Genomic DNA, 27,922 nt, shown 5'->3' on the forward strand with positions numbered 1-27,922 from the left:
GCTTTTTCCCATTATAGGGTGGTTGTGTACACATATTTATGACACACATTTATGTTCAAACACCATCTAAAAGAGAATATAGGTGCAGGTACAGCTCATTATGAAAAACAGCAACCACATTTAACATTCGCTGAGAAAATGCCAGGGCAATTCTTCATGGTAACTGTACCTCACCACAAGAGAGAATGGTTCTGATTCACAAACTCTCAATCCAATTCTGATTAATTTGAGTATACTTCAGTTACATTCCACTGCTAATGCTATAAGTTATACAGGGCAGTGTTTAGGATTGATTAAAATCATCTTCATTTGAACAAATCATTAAATGAAGTGGCTCATCATAAGAGTCTTTTGTTTCTGGAGTCGGGCTACACTGGTGGCCCTGTATGTTATTGATTCACTAAAAATATCTCTCATATGATTCATTTGTTCATCGGACTACACTGGTCAGGTTGTAGCCTATGTTTTTCGTACTTGCAGCCCACAAGGACATCTCAAATAAAAGACCTTTCTTGCAATCATTCTTTCTTTTCATTGTGTTGAATTCAGCACAGACTGCATACTCAGAAAGCACTGCACCTTCTAGCTATAGATCAACCGAAATGCAGGACTGGAAGTGCTGTAAAAATAGTCACACAGCCTCTGAAATAGGCAGATTTTTTCAGAAGATGGATTTTTGGAGTTTAACAGTCGAATGATCAAATGAAGATAGCGATTAATTGAATAATCAATATTTTTCCCAAGCCTTAAAAAATAATATAAAATCACATGAGATTTGGATTTTGGTAGATATCTCTGACATTAGCCATTTAAGACAAATTAGATTTTAAGTATAGTCTTTTCAATATTTTCTACCATATTAAGGTTCTATGTCCTTGCTTTCACAATCCACCATTTTCAATCAAACCGATGTCACTGTACAAAATATTGAATACGCTGTTTGGAATTGTTTTCACTTTGACTAAGATCCAACTCTATCTTCTTTTTTTCCCCTCAGGTATGTTGATGATTCAGGTTTTAAATTGGTGTAGTTATATACAGCTGTAAGTAATTTCTTCGTCACTGGAAGTTAAATAGATGTGATTTTGTATACAAAGCTAGTTGTTTACACAAAATTGATTAAAAAGCATGAAAATCCAGCACAATGTAGGTGTTTAGTGAGTTGTAAGGATTTGGGAAACCGTGTGCTCTTTTCCAAGTGTCAGGACTGATTGTCCTGGACAGAGGGCTGGTGTCTGGAATTTTTATTTATGGGAATAAGAATCACCAGTTGGACGTAAATATTGAATATTCTTCTAGATATCAACACAATTCCAGACATTCAATGAGTCTGACCTTTTCATTTTAACAGCTATATTTCTGATTCATCTTGTTAGCTGGAAGCACAAGGACATTTACTCTTTAAAAGTGTCAACGGGTCAGGTTTGTAAGGTCAGTCATTACCGAACATAATGGCAGAAATCAAGAATCTCACCTTTATATGCTGTACCGCAAAATTGCACTTTCTTTATCAGTATTCTTGTCTGGTTTCCAGTTAAAAAATCAGTTTCTAAATGAATGAGAAGCAAAATTATGTATGATAAAGAGTTATGTTAAGAGTTAACCGTCTATATAAACCTGGTTAACTCTTAACGTCTTGTAGTCTTGAAGTCTTGTATGGGTTACACAGCATTTCTGAGCATTCTTTTGGTTTCCTGTTCCATGGTGTTGACCCCTTTGCCTGTTTTCTGGATTGCCCTGTTTGCGGGATTACCCTGTTTGCCTGAGTTTGTTTGGGATTGTTTGCATGTGTTTATGGCCTCTTGCCTGTTTATTGGATTACATTTTTGGATTACCCTTTATTAAATACTACTGGATCCTCAACCTTGTGTTTCAGAGCAGTTTTACAACAATGACAAGTCTTTAAAGGGATACTTCACCAATTAGCATTAAGCTTAGAAACCCGATAGTATTAGCAAAAATCGTCATTTTGCGTCATCGTAGGCTTGTTTGGCCAGAGGTTAGAGACTACAGCCAGTAGTAGGAGCTCGTTCCGCATGTTTTCAACCCGCCCATAGGGGGTGGGATCTCACGATAAAACGGCGTCTTTTCAGTTTCGAGTCATCTAGTAGCCTAGTTGTATATTTTCTTCCGATACTGCCCTCTGTAACCGGTAGGCGTGGCTTGGGAGTGCCTCGTAGGGCAGCGAAGCAAGTGCATTCTGGGAGTTGTTGTCTTTCATCCACAAGAGCCAAAAATACATTTTCTGGCTTTTCTCAGTCTAGAAAGCACCAACTTCTAAAATTATTTCACATGTCTACTACATAAATGACCCAATACATTCATCTTTACAGCGTGAAATATAACTTTAAGTATATAATACATCATAATTTAAAATTTACAGAGGTTTATGCTTAAAGCTAGGAAAAATTATTGACAATAGGGTGAGCAAAATTTTATTAAATACGTATTCTCTGAATTCAAGTTTATTTTGTTATTTTTATTTACTCAGGCATTTTTCTAATCTTTCATTACTACTGAAAGACTAAGCATTTTTAACTTGATACCAGATGACTTGTAACTTACACAGCCAATACATGAGAATATTATAAAAGCTTGTGTCTGCCACAGAATAAAAAAAACAACAAAGGTAATTGCGACTAATTTATCTCGTATTTTTTCGCAATTGCGAGTTTATGTTCTGCCATTCTGACTTTATAGCTGGCAATTCTGAAAAATCACATGAGAATTGTGCGATAAAAAAATCGCACTTACCTTTTTTAATTCCGTGGCTTTCATAGAATATTGATTCTGATTTACTGCACAAAAATAAGTGAGAATGATTGTTGTGAGTTTCATATGTGCTTACATTTGGCAGCTTCCTTTTGCTCCTATTGGTGAACTGACAGGTCAGGTGGTACAGAACGCTGCGGCCACGCTCACGAGCTTGACTCAGATGAGTTCGACCGGACTTCCTGTTGTGAGCACCATCCTCTGAAACAAGTAAGAAAAATGAAGTGTCAAAATATCAGATGCCAAACCTATAAAAGATCAACTACCATTTGGATCAACTTTGCTTTGTTGGCTCACAGTTACCTTCTGTGGAGGAGCCGGGATGTGATTTGCCATACGAATCGGTGATGTTTTTGAAGGATAAGAGAAAAAGAACAACTTCTCCTTTCTCGTTTTTAATAGGGACAATGTCCAGCAGACACCAGAATGTGGTACCTGGTCGCAGAAGGCAAACCGTGAAAGCTTTAGTATTTAATCCGCCCACAACATCTCATTTAATGATGTCAATCATACAGATCTCGACATTGTGTCCAATGCATTCTGAAGAATTATTCTTTTAAGTGGTCTTTACCGTTCTTCCTGTAATAGCGGACCTCCGTCTGGAACTCTCTCTGTCCTTCCAAGGTTTTCTCCACCTGCTGAGTGACTCTCTCGCTTGTTTCCTGTCCGTGTAGGAACTGACATGTGCATGTCTTCTTCATTACCTCGGTACGTGCAAACCCGGTGAGCTCGCAAAACCCATCCGAACAGTACACGATGGGGTACCCGCGACTCCCCTGAGCATTTCCCAGCAGGAAGTTACTGTCTGTACACACCAAATATAGACACACAAAGGAAAGAATTGGAAAATGGTGAGATGTAAAAAGTCACTTTCATAAATGCACAAAGTAAATTCAGGATGTTCATCATTATCATATAGAACACTGTGTGCCATTTAGTACTCTCGTGATTCTTGCCTTTTCATTAACATGCTAAATATAGATTTCCTGTTTTATTCTGAATTCTTTAGATCACTGGTAGAAAACTAAAAGATCTGTGTACTGTTTCCATGGCAACTTTGCTATTCATTTCCCCTAAGTTTTGCAGGGGTGGTGGTAATTATATAACAATTGATTGACTGTGGGTGTTTGTGCATGAGTAAAAATAAGTATATGGTTTGTGATCCTAAACAGCCTCCTTTCCCTCATGGAATCAATGTATTGGTTCCAATTAAACCGCCCTGAATATGTACACAAAAGACTAGTGGAAATAATATATGAACCGAAACTCAGTGTATTTGTTCTCTAGTGATGAACAAGCATACACAGAATTATTTTTTTCCACTCCATATTTCGTTCGGTCAGTCATTCAGATGAGCTTCGATAAATAATCTTAATAAAGCCCTTATCAAACATTGTTAAAGAGATTGAAAGCATGCAATTGATTGGTATCATGTTACTCTTTACACATCTACAATATACATTTCATCCATCAATGTGTTCAATTGTTCCATGTTTGAGTAGGGATCAATAGACGGCACTGGTGCAGAAAAACTATAAATAAAGCTTGAGTAAGTTAGACGCATGACCTCACCATCGACCTCAGTACACAGATCAACTCCTAGTGTGAGTGCTGTATCTGCGCCACTGATTAATGAACAAATAAATGAGCGGGAGTATGAGAGTATGAAGCCATTGAGGTTTCTAAATGAGCAAATAAAACTATTCAGGGGGATCAGATTTCATGTGCGTACAATAGAGAAAGGCCCTTGACATCTGATAGGGGTTTGCTTCATCTGTTACTAATATTACTTCATACAATGATAGTATTGATATAAAATTATTCTGTTACAGTTGACATACAAGATTGTATGAGAGATTGCCAATTTGTCTGCTCGTTTTTAATGTTTATCATTATCAGAGGCTGGAATCTTTCTGTGGTATCAGATAAGCTAGAAAGAATGCGGTGTGTTAGACTACTCTAGATGTAAAAACAAAATTATGCCTAATATCAACCTGTAGAGCTAGATCAAGCCCAAAAAAGGCCAAAATCAGACAAGTCAACATTAAAAAGAACATTGTGTTTTTGAAATCTGCACAGAAACATTTCAGGCTTCAACATTTGCATAAGACGTACAGATTTGTTTAGAATAGTTTTTTAATATGAATGATCATGTAATGCTGAACTATAAGTAGGCATAATTGAATTTGTAAATTTTACATCTATATGTAATCTTAATTCATTTAAATGGAAATAAATAAAAAATTGGATATTTACACACACATGCAGTACATATACACTCACATTGTATATGTAAACTTGCTGTATTCACAAGGTTTTTTTTTATAGAGAAAAAAAAGTTGGTGTTCAAACTATGTGTGTATGTGTGGTTATTCACACATACAGTCTTTCCCTATAATCCATTCAAATAGACACTGTTAATGCCACAGAAGTCAACTGTTTTGACAGATTCAGCTTTCCAAGATGGTGAGATGATATAACTTCAGTTACAGAAACTATCATTATGTGCTGTGGTATTCAGGCAAGATCTTATCTGGTTGCTATGGAAATATATATATAATAAAAAAAAAAAAAAACATATGTCAGTGTGCTTATTTCTGTCACTGAGGTTACCAGGAAACTGTCTACAGTTTATTTTTAAAATAAAAAGAAAACAGTTAAAAAAAAAAAAAAAAAAAAAAAAAACATGCTGTGACATTTACATTTACGCACTTTCTTCAAAAGTGACTAACATCGCAGTACACAAATAACTGATAAAAGTTTAGGATCAGTAAGATCTTTTTTAAAAGAAATTAATACTTTTACTCAGTATGGAGATCAAAAGTTTCAGTAACGTATAATGTTACAAAAGATGTCTGTCAAATATTGTAAATGTTTTGAAACTATTTTGAAAAAGAAAAGAAAAATCCTGAAAAAAATTATCATGGTGTCCACAAAAGTGTTTTCAACATTGATGATTTTTAAAAATCACAAATCAACTTTTATGGCATTTGGAATGCGAACACAGAAAAAAATTTAGGGCATGATTCGAGCAGGCTAAGTGGTCGTAAAAAATAGTCACACTTGTGCTCTTCGGTCAAAAATGACCGACCATAGGAAATGAATGGGAAATCGACAAAAACACAAAAATTCTCGACAAATCGGCCACGATGCAGAAAAAAAGGTGCTCAGCAATGAAGGGGTGAAACTCTAAAACATCAATAGTGCAAAACAGACCCACTCACTCTCACTCTCTCTCTCTCTCTCTCTCTCTCTCTCTCACACACACACACACACACACACACACACACACACACACACACACACACACACACACACACACACACACACACACACACACACACACACACACACACACACACACACACAATTATAAACACAAATGAACTGGTAGGGCTATTACCATACAGCTCAATTGAGTCAGAAGACTGAAATAAGAGGTTGAAATGACATCAGATCCAGATGGATTAAGCTGTTTTATTGATTTTTAATGTTACGTGTAACAAAATGCTTTATCTGTATTCAGGTTTGACTGTATAATAATGATTCCAAAAATGTGTACACTTAAAATCAAAATGAAACAATTTTTTATAAACCTTGACAAAAAGTATTATTTGAGAATTTCTAAAAAAATACATTCAAATCCACATCTTAAAAGTAAGTAATTTTGTCCAAAAACTACTAGAGAATTCACAAGCCTCTCTATAGAGAGCTATACAGGCATCTTGTGGTAACACCATGAAATTACATGTTTTATTTTATTTTCTCTCAACAGATGGCGCTAATCTGACTTCAAAACTTGGATTTAAAAGGCCTAGGGCCCTATTTTAACGGTCTGAAATGCAAGTATCAAGCGCAAAATGCAAGTAACTTTGTGGGCGGGTCTTGGGCGCTGTTGCTATTATACCGGCGGGATAAATGACTCTTGCGCCCGACGCAAATCTAAAATGGGTTGGTCTGAAGTAGCTTCATTATTCATAGGTGTGGTTTGGGCGTAACGTGAAATAAACCAATCAGAGCGTCATCTCACATTCCCTTTAAGAGCAGGCGCGCTTGTTCTATAGCGGATTGCTATTATAATGGCGGATTTGCCAGGCGCACGCCAGGAGCGGTTTACAGCCGAGGAAACCGACGTTCTCGCCAGGGACGTAAAAGACAGAAGTGACATTGTATGGGAATGGAGAAACCCACCCAAATAAGCTTCGGTTAAACAGGCGTATAAAAATTTGGGTAAATGTGTAAGCTAGATTTATGCCTATTTTTTTACATCTTCATGGACACCACAATGATTTCCCTCATGTGTTAATATTGTTCCTTGTAATAATGTATGGTTTTCTAAAAATGAGAACTGCTGCGTCTGTGTGTAGATGAGATAAGCAAAGTGCGCGTTGTGCACACGCTACATTGATTATGGCCAAGCATGCGCCCTTAAATAGCATATGAATAACATGCGCAACTTGGCACTGACTTTAGACTAGGTTTTTCCTGGTCAGTGGCGGAATTGTTTTCTAAACCTGCAAAATAGCACCAGGGAACATTTGCGCCGGAACACGCCTCTTCTTTGCGCTGAACCGCCCCCAGGAGCAGAAGTTCATTTCCTAATGTACCGACGTGCGTCTGTGGAGGGAAAAGTCTGCTGTGCACGGGTGCAAAATAGGAATGATACATGCGTCGGTGTACAAAGTCAATTGCGCTGGGTGCAAGATAGGGCCCCTAGTCTCTATATTAATCTAAAATACTGCATTAATTGAAAAAATATTAAAAAACATTTTTTTTTTCAATGGCAGAAATTAACCATAATTATTGCATGAATATTAATTAGTACCATCAAATCTTCTAAAAATACAAAAGAAAAAATATTATTGAACAAAAATATATTACATTTGTTTTACACGGGGGTGGGTTCACCTGGTTCATTTTCAGGTGTCCAGTAAAAGATAACAAGTGTGACTCCCAAATGAGGAGCACCAGAGAGTTAAACGAAGAACAGGCTGAAAAACACAACATCAACATTAAGGCCTTGTCAAGCACATCTCTGTTCTAATAAGCCTCTCCAGATCTTTAGTCGGCCGCAGCTAATTAAAAGTGATTTAAGTGATTATGAAGGAGAAAGAGAGAGAAGCATACACATACTCAACGTCACGTCTTTCACTCACACATGCACATACTGACACTGAATTTAGACAGCCAGTGTTGTTTAGGACGAGTGTGACACGATAGCAGGAGGTTGTTCTAAAAAGTAAGAGAGAGCAAATGGCCAGCGTGACATTTCATAGTGTGAAAATCTGTCCCCGGGAACGGCAGCGGGAATGATTCATATGATTTATATGATTGGCTGTAGAGTGAGTTAAGGACATTGCTTTTTTAAAGAGAATCACACAGAGACATTGTTCCTCAGAGTCCCCCAGAACATCCCTGTGCACAAAAAAGCATCAGCTAAGGAGGAGAGGACAAGAAAGTCTTTTGCATGTTTTAGTTAATTTGACAATATCGATATTTCTGCTTGTTGTGTTGATCCTGTTATTGGTTTGTCATTTTTCTTGTTTTAATAGCCTCATGCATAGAAGTGCTGAGAAGGTGAAAGGCTATTGGTGAATTCTCCAGAGAGCTCATTAAGAGACTCCTTACTGTCTAACCAAGAAGACTGACACCAGATGCTTCAATGTATCTGATATTCGGCCAGGTTAAAGATGGTGCGAGCTCTTATTAGACCAGAACATGCTTAGTGACTGTTTGAAATAGAAAACTGTACCCAGAAATCGTAAATTACAAGTCAATCATACGGTAAAATGTCTCTTTTCAGACCAATACTTGATGTGAAAAAGCAAAACGAGACACGGACTAATGGTGTGTTCACACCAAGAGTGAAACTGTAAATTCACCATGTTACAGCAGACGATGTAATGACATTTCAGAGTGAATCCAATTCAAATTTGTTTCAAATCCATTAAGTTGTCTGTAGTGTGAACAGGGGTGTAACGATACCTTCATGTAACGATTCGATACATATCACGATACTGAACTCACAATACGATATTATTGCGATACTCCAAGATATATGATAAAAGGTTAACAAAAAATGTACTGTTGATTAAAATATTAAATTTGATATTACATTGTGGGTGTAAATGAATAGGCTTGGACTTGGTGCTGGAAACCCAATGCACAGGACAATGGTGACACCAGAATAAAAATATTCATGATATTAATTTTAGACGAATATGCTCTTTCACTTATATATATAAAATAATGTAGGCCACTTTTTACTTGTAACATAAGACATTTGGCATTATCAGGACCCACAAATATTCCCTCAAAAATTGCGTTGTTATACATCATATACAACATTATATAGCAGTTTAATGTCTTACTGACACTAAAACTTTTTTTCAAGAATTTTTTTTTCTCACACAGTAATTGTAATTTTGGGTGAACTATACACAATACATATAGTCACTATCCACGATACATATTCTTGCATTTTTGTATTGCGATATATTGTGACACAATATATTGTTTCACCCCTAGTAAAAACTGAAACAAGTCATACAAATCATTCAAAGCGTTTTGAAATCGGATGCTTTTCAGTTTGAACAGTGAGATTGGACTGGATTTGAAAAATGAGTCGGAATTGGGTGCAGTGAACAAAGCAATTGACCAAGAATGATAATTATAACAATAAAGTTTTAATTCTGTTGGGAATAGGGAAACCCACACTACAATTATAACAGAGAACTGATATCACTGGAATGATGTTGAATCACTTTCTGAACGTTTTATTCCCTTTTTTAGCAGATGAACGATACACTTGGCTTAAAAGAGCTTGAGAACTTAAGTGGTATACGCCATGACTGCAGCTCACACTTATTATAAACAGAATGTTATCGTCCATTGGTGTGTATGCTAACATAGTTATTGCTATAGTTATCGTTCTTGAAATCAACGGGCCTTAACCTACATGACTATATGAGGTGAATGAACTCATTGATGGTGTAAGTCAATTAATCTCATACAGTCGTGTATTGACGGATCAGTCAACACTGACTAATACCATTGTGTCTGTCAGTTGCGAGCGGATAAGACAAGTTCAGCACTTCAGCACACTGTATCGCACGTTTGCAGTTTAGTCATGCTCACCTTCATGGCTTTAGCACGCTTTGAGTTCTCTCAAAAGACATGATGGCAGGTAGAGAGGGAGTGAGGACCACTTATACAAAATTATCCCATCATCTACTGGCCTCCATCATTTATTCGCTTGTATTTGCACAGAACTGTAGAGCATAACTCCCACACTACTGAACATTGAGTGGTCGGTCATGCAATGAATAACACTTCAGGGTTTTTTTTCGAGTAGCTCTTCTCTCAAATGTACACACACAAAAAAATTCAAACAGCTCAGCCATGATTTATGCACACTGCAAAAGATCACGACTCCAGAACAATACCGAATTCCTCATCTGACCTACTGACACAAAAATAAGACATTCAACCATTAAGAATGGCATCATTTCTGCCTGCTTCATGAAGTGGAACTGATGGTGAATTAACATAATAGTAAACATTATAATTCTAACGATAACCATAGTTTTTTAATCTAAGCATAAAGATGATCTTAGTAACCTAAAATGTACACAGGACTCCAACAGCTTTCTCTGAACGAAGGTACAAACTGAGTCTACCCAGAAAAAACATTCTGTATTCTGCATAATTATAATATTGTTCATAATTATAACATTATGAAAAATATTTCATGAATAAAAACATTTTATCTAAAATGTAGTCTGGCCTTCGCAGAAGGTAATTGAAATAAAGTTGAATTAACATAAAATAAAGATGGAAGATGTAATCTTAAGCTTGAAGTGTTGCTTTGGCAACTAACTGAATTAAATAAGTGGAAGTAATAAAATAACTAAAACTAAAACAGAAATAAATATACATTAAAGATAAATAGAACTATTTAAAAAGAAACCGAACTAACAATAATGACAAAAGCACATTCAATTACTAAACCTTAAACTAAAACTGAAAATTTAAAAAGAAAAGCTAATTCAAAATATGAATACTCTAATAATACACTCTCAGAAAATAAAGTACATACTTGTACCTTTAGGGATACAATGGCTTGTCACCGGGGCTGTACCCTCAACGGTACAATATTGTACCTTAACCTTTAAAAGAAACGGTACATATATGTACCTTTTAATGCTTTTTGACCCTCAAAAAGGTATATATATGTACCTTGAGGTCCAATAATAAGCCCTAGTGTAGATTGTACCTTGGGGGACAGAAATGGACTCCTACTGTACCCCTATTTCTGACAGTGTATATCAATAATACTAAAATAACACGTCTTCAAATGCCTTTCAGGCTCTTTTACACATTTCTGCAGAGAAAGAGGGTGAAAGCTCAGAGAAAAGCAGAATTACTCACGTGTGCCATCAAAGCGCTTGGCGATGGTGTCAAGAAAGGTGTTCTGAGGGGCCAGGAGCCCTTTCATCACTGGCATGATGACAAATCCTCAGATCTTCATCGCATATCGAACAAGAAAGAAAAGCGAGAGCGAGAGAAAGTAGAGGGGAGCGAGGTGAGGTGATTTTGTCCGAGGTTCAAACTGTGTTGGTGTCTGGCTCATACAAGGTGCGAATGGCTGCTTGTTAAGGACGTCTCAGTTCAGCAGCAGCAGTTTCACTTCAATCCTCCATGTCTCTGCACTTCATGTTTAGCAGCGCTCAGAAGCTACACTAAGCTCATGGTAGGATGCGTTCTTGTCGTCCAGCAGTCTATGTCCGGATGGTTAAGTTCGTGGGGATATTGTGCTCACTTTCTACAGCCCATCAGTTTGGTACAGCTGTTCTGCACGCTCTCTTCAATGAAAGAGTCTTCTTCTCTCAAAAGCAGCTCAAAGCATAGACTTCACCTCTTTCCTTGTTGCTTGCATTCAATATTCAATCTCTGTCTCTTCAATGCCTCACTTCAGTCTTCACACAGCTTGTTCACAACTCACTATTTCTTTGAATTCCTTTTTTCGTTGGTTTCTTAGGTTGTCCTATAAGGTAGGATGATTCTTTTCACCCTTCCCTTCTTTTCATCAGTGGTGTCCTCTCTGAGGCAGGTGCACAATCTCTACTGCATCTCTCTTCCACTCACTGCTATCTCTCTTCTGTCCCTCCCTCTCTCTCTCTCTCTCTCTCTCTCTCTCTCCCACTCTCTTTCAAAAGGAAGAAGCACAAAGAGCAACAATGAAAATGGCTCAAATAGATCACAGTGAAAATGGTTTGTCAAAAAAATTAAATGAATAAAAATAAAAATGTACTATTATTTTTCTTTATCTGAAAATGATTGGAATATATGTGTGTAAACATATTATTTCTATATACTGTATATATATTTCAAACATTCTCAGATATAGAAACTTTATGTATATATATATATATATATATATATATATATATATATATATATATATATATATATATATATATATATATACATTTTTATAGTAAATTGATTACAAATTAATAATAATTAAATTTACCTTAGCACTGATTGTTGCTGTGTGGATGTAATTTTATATTTGTTTGCGAGACAATAATCTGCCTGAAAGCCTGCAGAAAAATCTGTTGCATATAACCAAATTAATGTGGCACAAGCAGATCTCTCCAGTGACTGAGCGACAGTTATAGAGGCTGTAATGGGAGCAGTACGGAGTCTTAAAACCACAAATAAAGACACTTTAAGGGCTGAAGTGGGTTTAAAGGGACAGTGACATTACTAGAAACACAAGAATTAGGTGCAGAGAAAGAGAGGTGGTGTGAAAGGGAAAGCAGAACAGCCATCTGTGCTGAGCAGATATTTACATGTGTTACCAGACAAAAGCAACATCTCCCACAACACACACAGGCATTTCTATAAGGGTGGAATTTGAAAGGATAAACTTACTGGCAGGGCTGCAGGAACTATCTGGAAATGTGTTGTTTTCACAGGCAGTGGGGGTGGAGGGATAAAGCATGGGTCTTTATGAAAAACACTAATTATCTCCTAAGTGTCAGGATGAGGCAAGCTGTCACATTGATACTGGGGCAAGTTGTCACGTTTGTGTATTTCATGAACTATTAAATATCACGTAGGCCTTATATTTTAAATACAGATTTGTCGTGGAAGAGTTACATCCTCACCCCTTAAGCTTTGTGAGTTTTTAATATATTTCTCGACCAGAAATGTTTTCTCAACTTTATTGTGGTGATATTTTACAATATTTACATCGCCTGCCATCTGCTGACCACAAAACATACTACACAACATTACTGAAATTCAACAAATCATCTTTATAAAACAAGATAATGCTTCTCTGCCCTGACCGACTATTATAAAATGAGCGTCATTAACATCTATTAAATTTAGTTGTGTTTTATTAATGAGAAAATTTTACAAAGCCTACTGAGACCGGTACTGTTCACTATGGAAAGCAAAGGATTTAGCATTTTTGAGAAAGCCAAAAGAGAATTGAGTTTTAATGTTTTTTTTTTTATTATTATTATTTAATGGATTTTTTATTTAGGCTACGTAAAAAAAATAAGTCCAACTTTTTATAAAACACACAGCACACATGCGATTTATGTTCGAAAAAATGTTAAAGTCTCTTCAAGTAGCTATGTTAACCACAAACATTTTTTACTTAAATCAAAAACGCTATAAAAAAAAAAACAAAAAAAAAAAAAAAAAAAAACATTAAGAAGCCTTCCGTATTGGTAACTGACGCCACGAATGAACAGCTTTACGGTGGCTACTGTTTAACCCTCTGGGCTTCTTCGCCCGAAAACGGGCGAAAACTTGAACGTTTCGAATTGTTTAATTTTTTTGCTTCATCGGATGGGGGTGAAACTTGGAGACTTTTCTTTTATTACCTATATGAACACACAAAAAAATCAAGGAGATGATTCTGATATGTTAAAGGGTCGTAAAAAAAAAAGTCACACTTAGCTTCCTCCCGCCCGAAAACGGGCGACATAGGAAATGAATGGGAAATACGAAAAAATAGGAAAACTCAGAGAAACTTTTGGTGGTACAAGCTACAGATCAGCCACTGTGCTGAAAAAAAGTGTACAGCAATGAAGGGGTGACACTCTAGAACATCAAGAGTGCAAAAAAGACACCCCCCCCCCCCCACACACACACCCACACACACAAACACACACACACACACACACACACAGAGAAATGAACTGGTAAGACTGAAACAGCAAATTTTGCCCCAAACTATATAAAAATGATATAATCATAATAATTCCAAAACTATAGCAAGGAGAGTCAAAAGGTAGGTATCGTTTGAAAGAACTCTTTTTAAATTTTTTGAAAATATAAATTACATTACATTTGGACATTGTCCCGCCAAGAAACGGTGGATAAAAGACAATATATATATATAATTTTTATTATGATTTTGCATATCTTTCATATTTCTCATGTAATAACTCAGGAAGGAAATAAGGTAGGAGGAAAATTCTTTTTTAGTGAAGTCCCCCTACATGTTAGCTGCATCTGGATAAAAAAATAATAATTTTTGGATAAAGGAATCAAAAATTACAGCATTTTGAAAAGAGATAGCCTTTTTGTACAGTCTTTCACACCCCCTCATGGGCAATTTTTTCTTCATGAAGAATATCTTGTCATAAAAGCAATAGATTGTTAATTTTGGGCTCATTTTAATTGTAATAATATGCTGTAAAAAATGAAGTGCCATTTTCAATTATCTGAGAATGTTTCATGAGCTGTATGATGTTTTTGACACATTGCAGTACATTATTTTATAGATTATGAAAAAAAGAGAAATTCTATGTATCAGCAAATAACTCAGCAATACTTAAGAGTTTTTCAAAGTGGATACATTCACTGTAAAGTTCAGACTCTAAGCTTTCAAATGACATCAACTTTGTGTTTATCAAGGCAAGATTTTTGAAAAATATGGTAATAAATATTTTCGCAGCTAGGTGGCGCCTGCTGGCGGTACACTTGGTTTTAGAGGGATTACTCAGCACTCGTTAGGAATTAATACATTTAATTAGATGCATTAAAAAGCTGAGATTCTAAGCTTTAAAATGATATATAATTTGTGTTGTTCCATTCAGTGGTTGATTAGTAATAAATTGTTTTCTTTCCGAATGGGAATAAATCAAATAAATAAATAAAAAAGCTATAGGCCGCCTATGGGCGGTTATAGGACATGACACAAATTAATAAATTTTGAAGCCACTAGGTGGCGCTCTTCTCACTTGAAATATATTTTTTTTTAGGCCTGCACTCTAATTTGATGTGAAATGTTGCATTTATTGAAAAATAAAATAAAATAAATAAAATAAAAATATATATATTTATTCTAATGGAAAAAATAGCTCATAAAAATTACATAATTAATGCAAAGTATCATAAAAAATTCTAAAAATTCTATATAATAATCAGAAAACATTATAGAACAAAACAATATTTGAATGGTTATCCTAGGACAAAGTTAAGTACAATTTTAAGGCTTCGCCCGTTTTCGGGCGGGAGGAAGCTAAGTGTGACCCAATTATGAAGAAGCCCAGAGGGTTAAAAGCGACAAGTGTCAATGTGTCATCGTGTTTCATAAACGTCCAAATCTTCTGGTCTCAGATATTTCATCGGACGCTCCAGTCCGAGTCTCACGGGCGCGCTCTCGGTCCCTCCCGCGTGCACGAGCGGCAGGTGTCCGCCGTCCTCGAACCTCTTTCCCATAGTCAGGATACCCGCGGCTTGATTCCGTGAGCCGTGCAGGAGTTGTTGCAGGCGGTATTCGACGCGTCTCTCGTCCACTTTACGTTTGCCAAGTGTTAGAATCCCGACAGCAGCGTCGTTATTAAAGCGACCGAAATGCCTGGCGATGGAAGTATCGTTTCGGCTTCCCGCGCGGCACAGCAGCTCGTAAAATTTGCAGGACCTCGAAGTGCTCGTGCAGCAGGAGGCTACGCCCTCAGCGTCTCGCGCCACTTGCGCCACCAGCGCCATGAAGAGGAGCAGTTGAACTCTCTGTAGTAAAGAGAGGATGCATTCAATAAATGCTGAATATTATATCATACATTTGAAGACGTTGTAGATAATAACATTCAAATCACAAATGCAAATGATTTTGTATGGTAACTTGTATCTGATTTTTATTATTGAAAAAATATTTAATTGTGTTTTTAGACCATTGCTGAGTTTGTTGCTGACAAAAAATAGAAACCCTTTACCACTCTAAATTAAAACAAACTAGCCTAATACCAATCAGCTAAAATGGGTTCATAAAACAATGCAACTGATTTCGATTTATTGTGTTTCTTTATCTGATTGTTACAAAGGAATTATTTTGTTTTCCACCCAATTACTCAGTTGGTAGGCTACATAAAAAAAAAAAAAAAAAAAAATCTTTACCACACTAAAATAAAACCATATAAAAGACCAACCAGCAATAAAATGGTTTTTATTTGCAATATTTTCAATATTGCAACTGTATTTGTTTGTTTGTTTTTATTAAAAATTATTTTCTTTAGTTCATTATTTTCAATGTCCTGATAAAAATAAACATTTTTCGTCCACAATTAAATAAAAAATAAAAAAAGTAAATAACACACACATATATATAGCCTATACAATATATATATATATTAGGCTTGCTACGATAGTCGGTGTTATTACACGGTGTTCAGTCGCAACACCGGTTTCATCACTTGCCCACCGCGGCACCAACAAAAAAAAAAAGTTTGAAGCGTTAAAATTATTTAACGCAATTACGCAGTATCTGTTTTTTTCTGTCACCCCTTGACTAGCGTTGTATGATCACGCTCTTATTAATGTGAATGCTTTTAAACAATTCAAGCGCAACAAGACTAAAGAGACCGCGCAGATCCACTTCTGTCGCGCCGCACTCCATTCCTATGGGTGACGTCAAGCGACCGCAAAGCATTCCGGGAAGGCGGCTCTTCATTTGGGAAAAATGCTGCGCATCAAAAAGCTGGCCGATGCCCTTCTTTATGCAAATTAATTCTGTTGAACACGACGCAACTATCCAATAGAATTAGACCATATGGAGACGGGGGGAAGTCTCTCGCAGGTCCTCTGTTCTAATACGCAACATTTCCCGATCGGTCAAAACCACGCCCATAGCGGTAAACGCCCATCAACGTACAAATGTGGGGTAGCGTCTATGGCAAGCCGTTTTCGCTTAAATTGTACCCAGCGTTACTCGTCGTAATTGCATTTTTACTAGTAAGAATTCAATTAGAGAGCTCTTCAGTTCTCACTAGTAGCAGTTACAATTAGAGAGCTCTCTTATTCAATTATTACTAGTAAAAATTACAATTAGAGAGCTCTCTTATTCAATTATTACTAGTAAAAATTACAATTAGAGAGCTCTCTTATTCAATTATTACTAGTAAGAATTACAATTAAAGCTCTCTAATTCAATTCTTACTAGTAGCAAGTCCAATTAGAGAGCTCTACAAATGAATTTTTACTAGTCATATGTCTCCATTGACTTCCATTCATTTTTAATTACGGAGCTCTACAATTGAATTGTAGTAAGAATTCCAATTAGCTCTCTATTTCAGTTGTTACTACTAAGAATGCAATGCAGAGCTCTTTAATCCAATTATTACTAGTAACAATTCCAATTAGAGAGCGCTCTTATTCAATTATTACTAAAAATTACTATTAGAGAGCTCTCTAATTCACACATTTGCATTCTTATTAGTAAGAACTGAATTAGAGAGCTCTCAACAATGTGTCGTGACTCGTGACAGATTGCCTCAGTTAAAGCCAAGTTCAAATCACCGACGTGAATCTACTAACTCTCCTGACTGCTTTGTCGGACAAAAATTGTGGATTTTGTCAATCAAACTCCCTGCGAATGATGATGAATTGATGCTAATTTAAGCACCAGCTTTTTAAAAGCGATGTAATTTTTTTTTGGTGTCAATGTCACTTTAAGCATGAATGTCATTGCCAATTAAACAGTTTAATCCCCAGATGTAAACCTTAAAATGGTAGCCTTCAGTTTAAATTGCTGAAATATTGTATGAACTCTTACCTTGGCTGTGCAGTCCATGAGTCTTGCTGCTGCCCCGGTCTTGTTGTAGACAAATGTCATGTATCTGATGGACTTGATGTTTAAAGTCGATGGTCCTTTAACTCTCTGAGACGGGACCAGTGTTTTTATATAGACATGCCACCCACTGCTCCAGCCTCTGAAGTTAATTATAGGCACAAATGATACTGACAAAATACCCAGCTGATATTACCCCCTTTATTTCTTCAATGTCATGTTTCTCATTTGAAGCTGGATTATGACACAATAAAGAATTGTTAAGGTTGTTAGTGTCTTTGTCATTAGCCTGTAACCAGGATTGCCTGTATCCAAGTAATTGTACATAAAGCTTTTTAAGACTATTATAGAGGGGCAGACAAGCTTCATTAGCAAATACCATCAGAATGAGTGTGACAAGGCCTTGACTTAATTAGCTGCAAATGTAGAGGGTCCTGATACGGTAACAAAAGGCTGAATGGAACAAAAGAGCAGCAGCGTCACTAACGAATAAAGGGAAATATGGATGGCAGGATGCCTTTGTGTGAAGCAGAAGGTCAGAGAGCGGTCAGTTAATGATGAACGTTACTCTGAGCACATACAGTCCCCCTGCATTACACCACAGAGGAAGGTCCATTTGTTTTTATGTTGTGGATTGCATGAATAATGGCATTCACATACACGTCTTTGGATGAAGTCATGACACACACTAGTCAAGTCAAGTCAAGTCAACTTTATTTATATAGCGCTTTTCACAATACAGATTGTATCAAAGCAGCTTCACAGTATTAAATAAAATAGTACATCAGTGTTTGTTTCTGGTGTAAAACATCCACGTTTGGTAATGCAGATCAATAGCACTGTTGAATCGATTAATCAAATTAAGTATCCCCAACTGAGCAAGCCAAAGGCAACAGTGGCAAGGAACCGAAAAACTCCATTAGGTGACCTAATGGAGAAAAAAAAACCTTGGGAGAACCCAGGCTCAGTCGGGGGCCAGTTCTCCTCTGGCGTTTATGAAGTAGAGACCGGATTTAACTGTAAGATTAAAATATTATATGAATGCCTGGCTGAAGAGATGCGTCTTTAATCTAGTTTTAAACTGGGAGAGCGAATCTGAGCAACGAACAGTATCAGGAAGGCTATTCCAGAGTTTTGGTGCTAAATGTGAAAATGCTCTCCCTCCTTTGGTGGATCTGGATATCCTAGGTATGACCAGAAGCCTCGAATTTAGTGATCTTAAAGAGCGCGATGGATTATAGGGCGATAGAAGATCCGTTAAATAAACTGGAGCTAAGCCGTTTAGGGCTTTATAAGTCAGTAGCAATACCTTGTAATTAATACGGAACTTTATAGGTAACCAATGTAGTGATGATAAAATTGGTGTTATATGGTCAAACTTTTTTGATCTAGTAAGAACTCTAGCGGCGGCATTTTGGACTAACTGTAGCTTGTTTATTAAGGATGCAGGACAACCAGCTAATAAAGCATTACAGTAATCTAGTCTCGAGGTCATGAATGCATGAACTAGCTTTTCTGCATCAGAGACAGATAGCATGTTACGTAATTTAGCAATATTTCTAAGGTGAAAAAATGCTGTTTTTGTAACATATGAAATATGATTTTCAAAAGACAAGTTACAATCTAATATAACACCCAGGTCTTTTACTGTAGAGGATAAAGTAACAGGACACCCTACTATGTTAAAGTTGTATTGTGAGAGGTTTTGTGGGCGGTTTTTTGAACCGATAAGTATTACCTCTGTCTTATCTGGATTTAATAAAAGAAAATTGTGCGTCATCCAATCTTTTGTATCTTTAACACACTCTGTCAATTTGGATAATTTAGCGTTTTCATCCGGCCGTGATGAAATATATAGTTGAGTGTCATCAGCATAACAATGGAAACTAATTCCATGTTTCCTTATAATATTTCCAAGTGGCAGCATATATATTGAGAATAATAGAGGGCCTAACACAGATCCTTGCGGCACTCCATAGTTTACTGGAGTTATGATCGATTTTTCTCCGTTTAAATAGACAAAATGGTAGCGGTCAGATAGGTATGATCTGAACCAGCTTAATGCTTGTCCTTGAACACCGGTATAGTTTTGTAGCCGATCTAAGAGTATTGTGTGATCTATAGTATCGAACGCAGCACTAAGATCAAGTAAAACTAGTATTGAGATACAGCCTTGGTCAGAAGCTAAGAGTAAATCATTTGTGATTTTAACGAGCGCAGTTTCAGTGCTATGATGCGGCCTGAACCCAGACTGAAACTTTTCATAGGTGTCATTTTCTTGCAAGAAAGAGCCCAGTTGGGCAGACACAACTTTTTCTAATATTTTGGACATAAAAGGAAGATTTGAAATGGGTCTATAATTTGCTAGGTTATTTGGGTCTAATTGTGGTTTCTTAATGAGTGGTTTTATAACTGCCAATTTAAATGTTCTTGGAACATGACCTAAAGATAAAGACGAGTTAATAATATTGAGGAGAGGCTCTTCCACTATAGGTAACACTTCTTTCAATAGTTTAGTTGGTATGGGATCTAATAAACATGTTGTTGTTTTAGAGGAAATGATAAATTTATTTAACTCTTTTTGTTCTATAGTTGTAAAGCACTGTAATTGTTCTTGCGGGGTGATAATCGAGGCTGAATTATAAGGCGCGATTGAAGATTGAACGTTTACAATTGTGGATCTGATGTTTTCTATTTTCTCAGTGAAAAAATTCATGAAATCATTACTACTAAACTGTAACGGAATATTTTGTTCAGGTGACGCTTGTTTATTTGTTAGTCTAGCCACGGTGTTAAATAAGAACCTAGGATTGTTTTGGTTATTTTCTATTAGTTTGCGGAGATGCTCAGCCCTGGCCGCTTTTAGGGCCTTTTTATAGCGTGACGTACTGTCTTTCCAAGCGATTCTAAAAACCTCTAAATTAGTTTGTTTCCATTTACGCTCTAAATTACGGGTTTCTCTCTTTAGAACACGAGTAGTATTGTTGTACCATGGTGCTTTAATTTTCTCTCTGACCTTTTTTAGTCTCATAGGTGCAACAATATCCCATTTTCCAGAGAGAACGGTGCTCATAGTGCTGGTTAGTTCGTCTAGTTCATCTGTTTGTTTAGGTTCAGGCAGCAGCTGAGACAGATCCGATAAGCAATTTGAAAAATTATCTATGGTGGATGGAAGGATTGTTCTGCCTAATCGATAACGCGGCGCAGCATGATATATTACCGGGGTACGTAATATGCAAGTTACCATGTAATGGTCAGTTACATCATCACTTTGCGGAATGATATCTATATCGGTTGGATCGGTTCCATGTGATATAATTAAATCGAGTGTATGATTAAAACGATGAGTTGGTCCGGTAACGTTTTGCTTAACCCCAAAGGAGTTTAATAAGTCTATAAACGCAGCCCCTAACGTATCATTTTGATTATCTACGTGTATGTTAAAATCTCCAACAATTAATATTTTATCGACATTGACCAATAGATCTGAGAGAAAATTTGCAAATTCTTTTAGGAAATCAGCGTAAGGCCCTGGTGGTCTATATACGGTAGCCAAGGCTAAAGATAATAGGGATGTTTTTCTATCATCTAAGAGCGTAACATTTAGTACAAGTACTTCAAATGAAATAAACTTATAACCCGTTTTCTGAGTAACATTGAGAATATCTCTATAGATAGTTGCAATACCGCCGCCACGACCAATCAGACGGGGCTCGTGCTTATAGGAGTATCCTGATGGAGTAGACTCATTTAGACCGAAATAATCATTTGGTTTAAGCCAGGTTTCAGTAAGGCAAAGTACATCTATGCTATTATCTGTGACTATTTCATTTACAATAACTGCCTTAGGTGTGAGTGATCTAATGTTTAAAAGACCTAGCTTTAGAAATTGTTTTTGTTTACTAATAGCAACATTTTCTGTTTTAATAACAATTAGATTTTTCCTAGATCCTGCAGTAGATTTATTATTTGATCGCACTAAACGAGGAATAGACACAGTTTCTATGCAATGTTCTACACTACTATTTATATCAGTTAATTTGGTGCAGCAGAGACTATGATTTGGACTTTTGGTTACTAGTCAAAAGGTATTTAACATTTTGGAGATGTTATCTGACAGAAGATCCGATCCGAATCTGTTTGGGTGTAAGCCATCAGCACGGTATAGCCTAGGACGCTCCCAAAACAGATTCCAATTATTTACAAAGAGCAGTTTCTGCTCATTGCACCATGACGTTAACCATTCATTTAGCGCGAATAATCTACTAAACTTGTCATGTCCTAGACGGTACGTGGGAAGCGGTCCTGACACAATGATCGTTATATCAGGCGATGTGCTGCGTACAGGGCCGGATTAACAATTTCCTGTGCCCTGGGCAACAAGACTCAAGGCCCCCGTAGTTAGGGGGGTTCGGGGGCATGCTCCCCCGAGAAAATTTGGATTTCTCTGACCTACATATGTGCAATTTAGGACTTTTGAAGGCCAAAAAATTATAAGAAATAGGCTATCTTTAAAACCTTGTCATTAGATTATTTGTCTGCGCTCTCCTCATCTTCATATTTCTTATTCTCTCAGTATTCTTATACTGGCCTATTTCTACCTCTCCTAAAGCTGAACTTTGACTGATAGTCTTTTCATTTTCGTCTGTGTCAGTGACGAAAATAAACATAGGCTCAGCTGATATTTATACGTTTTATGAATCATTTTCTTAGACATGTTAATTTACTCAAGGCTACCAGGAAAGCTGTATAGCTGTAAAGTCAGTATTGACATTAGGAACCTTCTGCAAGCTTTGGGATTTGAAAACGTCTGTTTTTAAATGTTAAAAGTAATTTTAAATAATACAAATGATAGACTACGTTTAACGCAGTTGGTGGAATTGGCAGACATTCCCTCGCATCGTGCGCTGTGGAAACGCGTCAAAGCATTCTCAGGTATAATTATGCAGCATTAATGCACAAATGATTTTGAAGGAATATTTCATCATGTCGATACACAATGGTCACATAATGTTAAGACTAATCTTGCTATTGATATCTTTGTTAGACTACCGACCCTATAGAACAAATTTCCGGCTAATATCGAAACTGAAACGAACTTCACCGCGCTCAACCAGCGGGAGTGCATTTCACGAATTAGTAATCGCTGGCGTTCAGCGGGGAGGGAGGAAAGTCGCGTGAACCCGCGTAGATGCACTTTATGCAGTGAAGAAGATCGTAAAGAGTTTGATAACTTTATAAAATTTCTGTGTATTTCCTACCTGTCAGGGCCCCCTAGATGTCATGGGCCCCTGGGCAATTGCCCAGTTGCCCTAATGGTTAATCCGGCCCTGGCTGCGTACCGTATCGATCAGATTCCTGAAGTCTTTCTTCAGAACTTCCGTCTGGCGCAGCCTGATGTCGTTCACTCCCGCGTGCAATACCAAAGTTCCGACGCGCTCGTTATCGTTCAGAATCTCGGGAACGCGAGCAGCGATTTCAGAAACACGAGCACCAGGAAAGCAGTGACTGTGCACCTTATTTTTACCTGATGTAGCATGGACGTGCCGAACAATGGAATCACCGATGATCAAAGCATCGCGTTCTGTTTCGCGGAGAGCGGAGAAGCGGTTTTGTGTGGATAACTCGAAAACCGGGAGGGTCGGAGAGGGTCTTGGTCTAGACCTGACTCGCGTCTTCCGCTGCGGAAATATCCAGGCTTCGTGGTGGCGTGTTGGAGCCGGAGTGAACGAGACCATGGCTGATCGCGACCTTGGCGCTCGGGACCGATGCCGAGTAACGCACGGAGTAGACGAGGTCGGAGTCAGCCGGTTAGTAACATTAATCTCTGATTTGTGAGCATCAGCGCGTGATGTTTCAAGAGCCAAACGCCGGTCTCTCAGCTCGGCCTGTCTCACTAAAAGGTCGTGGATCTGTTTCTCAACAGCTTCCAGCTCAGACTGTACCGCGTGCAGCTCAAATGTGTCCTCACCTGCACCAAAAGGTAGACTACTTGCATCTGATATATTCGCCATTTTAACAGATGGACAGTAAGTTAGCAACGACACTACCAGTGATGCTATCAATTAATACTAATTTCTGACAAGCGTCTTAGATATAATCCGTCTTTTAAGTGGTACGGGTGTAGAGTAGACGCACGATAGGTGAAAAATGTTTGTAAGTGAGTGTTGAGAAGACGCGTTCAGCCGTGATCCCCGGGAGTAACCTATAAGAGTATCCAGCGTAGAATCACTAACAGGCTTGAGACACGTCTGCTCAACAGTCCGCGTTGTAACTATGAGGTTTGAGCAATAGTGCTTCTCAGTGAGGAAAAGTAGAAAATGTTTGTTGTAAGTAAGTTTAAAGAGTAAAATCAAGAATTATAAATCAAATCGATAGAGCTCCAAAGACAACAACGCGTTCAGACGCGACGCATGCGCATTCGACAACAGGAAATTGTCTCAACATCAACACACTACATAGGACAAGTCTTTCAGACGGTTAATTATAAAGAAATGAGTAGAGAAATGCAAACATGAAAGAATTCAAAACTGATGCCACAAATATCATCTTAGTTGCAAATGTCTGTATATGAATGGTTTGTTCCAATGTCATGTTCCAAAGTCTTGGGTTTGATTCCCAGGAGACGCACTGACAAAATTATTTTTATGAATGCACAGTCAGTCCAAGACATTTGTGATCTTCTGTCATCTACTCTAATGTTCAAACGTTCAGGGTCAGTTAGATTTAAAAAAAAAAAGAAAGGTATTACAACATTGATCTAAAAGTGACAGTAAAGACATAGGGCCCTATCTGGCACCCAGCGCAATTGACTTTGTACACCGACGCGGCGTTGGTAAGTTAGGAAATACACTTGCGCTCCCCAGGGCGGTTCAGTGCAAAGAGGAGGCGTGTTCCGGCGCAAACGTTCCTTCATGCTATTTTGCAGGTTTAGAAAACAATTGCGCCACTAACCAGGAAAAAATAGTTTAAAGTCAGTTGCGCATGTTATTCATATGCTATTTTAAGGGCGCATGCTTGGCCATAATCAATGTAGTGTGTGCACAACGCGCACTTTGATTCTCTCATCTACACAGAAGCAGCAGTTTTCATTTTTGCAAATCATACATTATTACAATAGATAGATAGATAGACAATTTATTATAAAAGCATACATCTAGCTTACACATTTACCCAAATTATCATACGCCTGTTTAACCGAAGTTAATTTGGGTGGGTTTCTCCATTTCAATGTAACTTCTCTCTCTTTTACGGCCGTGACGAGAACGTCGGTCTCCTCGGCTGTAAACCGCTCCTGGCGTGCGCCTGGCAAATCCGCCATTATAATAGCAAGCCGCTATAGAACAAGCGCGCCTGCTCTTAAAGGGAATGTGAGATGACGCTCTGATTGGTTTATTTCACGTTATGCCCAAACCACACCTATGAATAATGAAGCTACTTCAGACCAACCCATTTTAGATTTGCGCCTGGCGCAAGAGTCATTTATCCCGCCGGGAAAATAGCAACAGCGCCCAAGACCCGCCCACAAAGTTACTTGCGCTTTGCGCATGACACTTGCGTTTCAGATCGTTAAAATAGGGCCCATAATGTTAAAAAAAAGATTTCTATTTCAATTTTTTTTTTAGTATTTTTATTTGGATTTTACATTTTACAAAAAAAAAAGGAAAAAAAAGAAAGAAGACAAGATATATTTAGAAAATATATACAAATGAATGAATGATAATATTAACAATACAAACTGTTATTAATTAGTAGTATCATCAACCATTAATAATGATGGGGGACTAAGAACCTGAAAATACATTCATAATAATAAGAACTGATTGATTTCTGAAGGATCATGTGACACTGAAGATCACAATAAGGTAACACAATAAGGTACATTTTAAAATATATTAAAATAAAAAAAAATGTAAACTGTAATATTATTTCACAATATTACTATACGTATCGTATTTTTGATCAAATAAATGCAGCCTTGGTGAGCATAAGAGAGAAAATGAAAATCTTACCAACTCCAAACTTTTAAATTGATGTCCTTTGATATTCTGAAAATGTAATGCAACACAAGTATAAAAAAAAATGACCTGGAGACATTTCTGTTGTCATGTGGGCTTTATAAACGGCAGACATCATCTCAGTAAGATGTTATTTGACATTAATGTGACAGTAAACACCCAAAATCTTTGACCCAAACTATATCTCCCAAACACTGACACTTCCTGTTCCTGTGAGGTTGCCACCAATGAAAACTGGTACAGAATGACACTAGTTTACACAATTATAAAATAACCTCAATTTTAATTAACACCAACCCACAATATTAACAGCAGTAATAACAATATTCATGAACAAGGTGTGATGTGTTCTTAACGAGATGGTCAAGTGTCTTTACTTTGACTTAAAATGATTAATTCTTCATTTATTGAAATATTTATTTGCTTTTCTGATCATCAGTGGTGCTTTTCTCAACAATTGAGATCCGTATTTTCCCAGAGTTTCTAATCTTAACAGTAGAGCCTATCTCAATGGGACGTGTCCAGTTTCCAGTTTAAAAACGATATACACACTTTTCCTTATTCAAAATACTTCACATACGCATCAAGCATACATATATATATATATATATATATATGCACACACTCTCACACACATGCCACCCAGAGAAAGGCCCTTTTAGGACCAAGGTGTATTGAGCTTACAGTTGTAAAATGAATAAAAAATGCGTAGAGAAGCCAGCAGGGGGAGTGAGAGTCTTCAGTTGGTTCTATCATGTTAGTGTGAACTGAGGAGGTGTAAACTATGTTGGTGTAAACCTTTGCCTTTCACATGTACTTTTTATTTTCTGTTCTGCTCTATTTTTACTGAAGCTCTCTTTGTTCTCTTTGTTAGCTCAGAGTAGTTTTGCACTTTTTGAAAAATCTTGCTCAATCTGGAGGTTTAAGATTGATACCCTCCATACGGTTTTGACCAATTTTAGACTTACTGCAGCCTAACATCAAATTTCACAAAAGTAGATATTTTGAAGAATATTTGAATTGTTTATATCCAGTCAATGAAAGTCAATGGTCTCCAAAACATCTTTGAATCCCATTGACTTTCACTCAACGGACAAAAACCACAAAAACAATTATTTTCAGCATATCTTCTTTTGTGTTCCACAGAAGAAAGAAGGTCATAAAGGTTTGGAACAACATGAGTGAGAGTAAATAATGACAGAATTAAAAATTTTGGTTGAATTATCCCTTTAAATGAGTGCAAATGATTGAGATTTGGGGCTTGTGGGAGTCGTGGCTAGAGAAGGTGATCACAGCTAATTTTCAACAGCAGCTGTGTCACAGGAGTGCAGGTCACTGTAATCCTTTATAACACGACTATATGGTGGGGGTACCAATCTAAGACCCGAGCCCGGCAGGCGTTGCGGAGCTGGGAAGAGAGTAAAGTGCGCTGATCAAAATTAAACTGTCTCCAGTGTGTCCTTCACTGACTCAATGCACCTGACTCTTTCCTTTACTGATCCCTTTCTCTGGACTAAATAGGTCCCAGATTGTTTTCTTTCTCTCTCTCTCTCTCAGTGCAGGGTGGTGCTGTCCGTCTCAGTCTCGTGGATGGTGTGGAGGGGCCGCGCATGGGGCGGCAGTAGAGGAGAGGCAGGGGACGTGGAGGCTCCGTTCTTGGCCAAGCCGCATGAGTGAGCAGCACACTGAATCTGTCGCAAAGTGTCTACCGCTTCTCCTTTCGCGTGCTTCAACAGGTCCGCCTGGCCCTAAAAGACAGGACAAAATAGAGAAGTATAACCACTGATGTCGAGAACTTCTGAAGTTGCAGAAAGAAAAAAAATCCATGCAGGAGGTGTGATCAACTGTGATCTTAACATAGTATGAAGGAATCTTAAAACAAAAAATGTATTACATATAAAAAATAAAAAAAATAAAAAACTAACACACACACACTTTCTGTTTGTGTTTATTTTCATTTTCATGGACTTTTAATTTGTTTCTCTTCAGTTACCCGTTTCCTTTCTTCTAGTCTCCAATGGACATTAATTTAACAAGC

General features: G+C 37.3%; 2 protein-coding genes across 2 annotated transcripts in view; both read right to left on the reverse strand.

Moving 5' to 3' along the window:
* The window catches only part of kcnh4a (potassium voltage-gated channel, subfamily H (eag-related), member 4a), a gene marked incomplete at its 5' end in the record, with an annotated part of 36,742 nt that extends 25,464 nt beyond the window's left edge, over window positions 1-11,278 (reverse strand). Inside the window, 4 exons of the mRNA XM_081374534.1 lie at window positions 2,849-2,982; window positions 3,076-3,207; window positions 3,344-3,577; window positions 11,203-11,278. Coding sequence (XP_081230660.1) covers window positions 2,849-2,982; window positions 3,076-3,207; window positions 3,344-3,577; window positions 11,203-11,278 — 576 coding nt within the window. The remainder of the gene's footprint in view (window positions 1-2,848; window positions 2,983-3,075; window positions 3,208-3,343; window positions 3,578-11,202) is intronic.
* A 15,451-nt stretch (window positions 11,279-26,729) lies between these two features.
* LOC308700176 (inactive phospholipase C-like protein 2) overlaps window positions 26,730-27,922 on the reverse strand; it is a 68,630-nt gene continuing 67,437 nt past the window's right edge. Inside the window, exon 6 of the mRNA XM_081381618.1 lies at window positions 26,730-27,632. Within this exon, the coding sequence (XP_081237744.1) occupies window positions 27,438-27,632 (195 nt within the window). The 3' untranslated portion in view covers window positions 26,730-27,437. The remainder of the gene's footprint in view (window positions 27,633-27,922) is intronic.

Source organism: Scardinius erythrophthalmus (genome assembly GCF_964197995.2).
Source record: "Scardinius erythrophthalmus genome assembly, chromosome: 1".
In the NCBI taxonomy this organism is placed as follows: Eukaryota; Metazoa; Chordata; class Actinopteri; order Cypriniformes; family Leuciscidae; genus Scardinius; species Scardinius erythrophthalmus.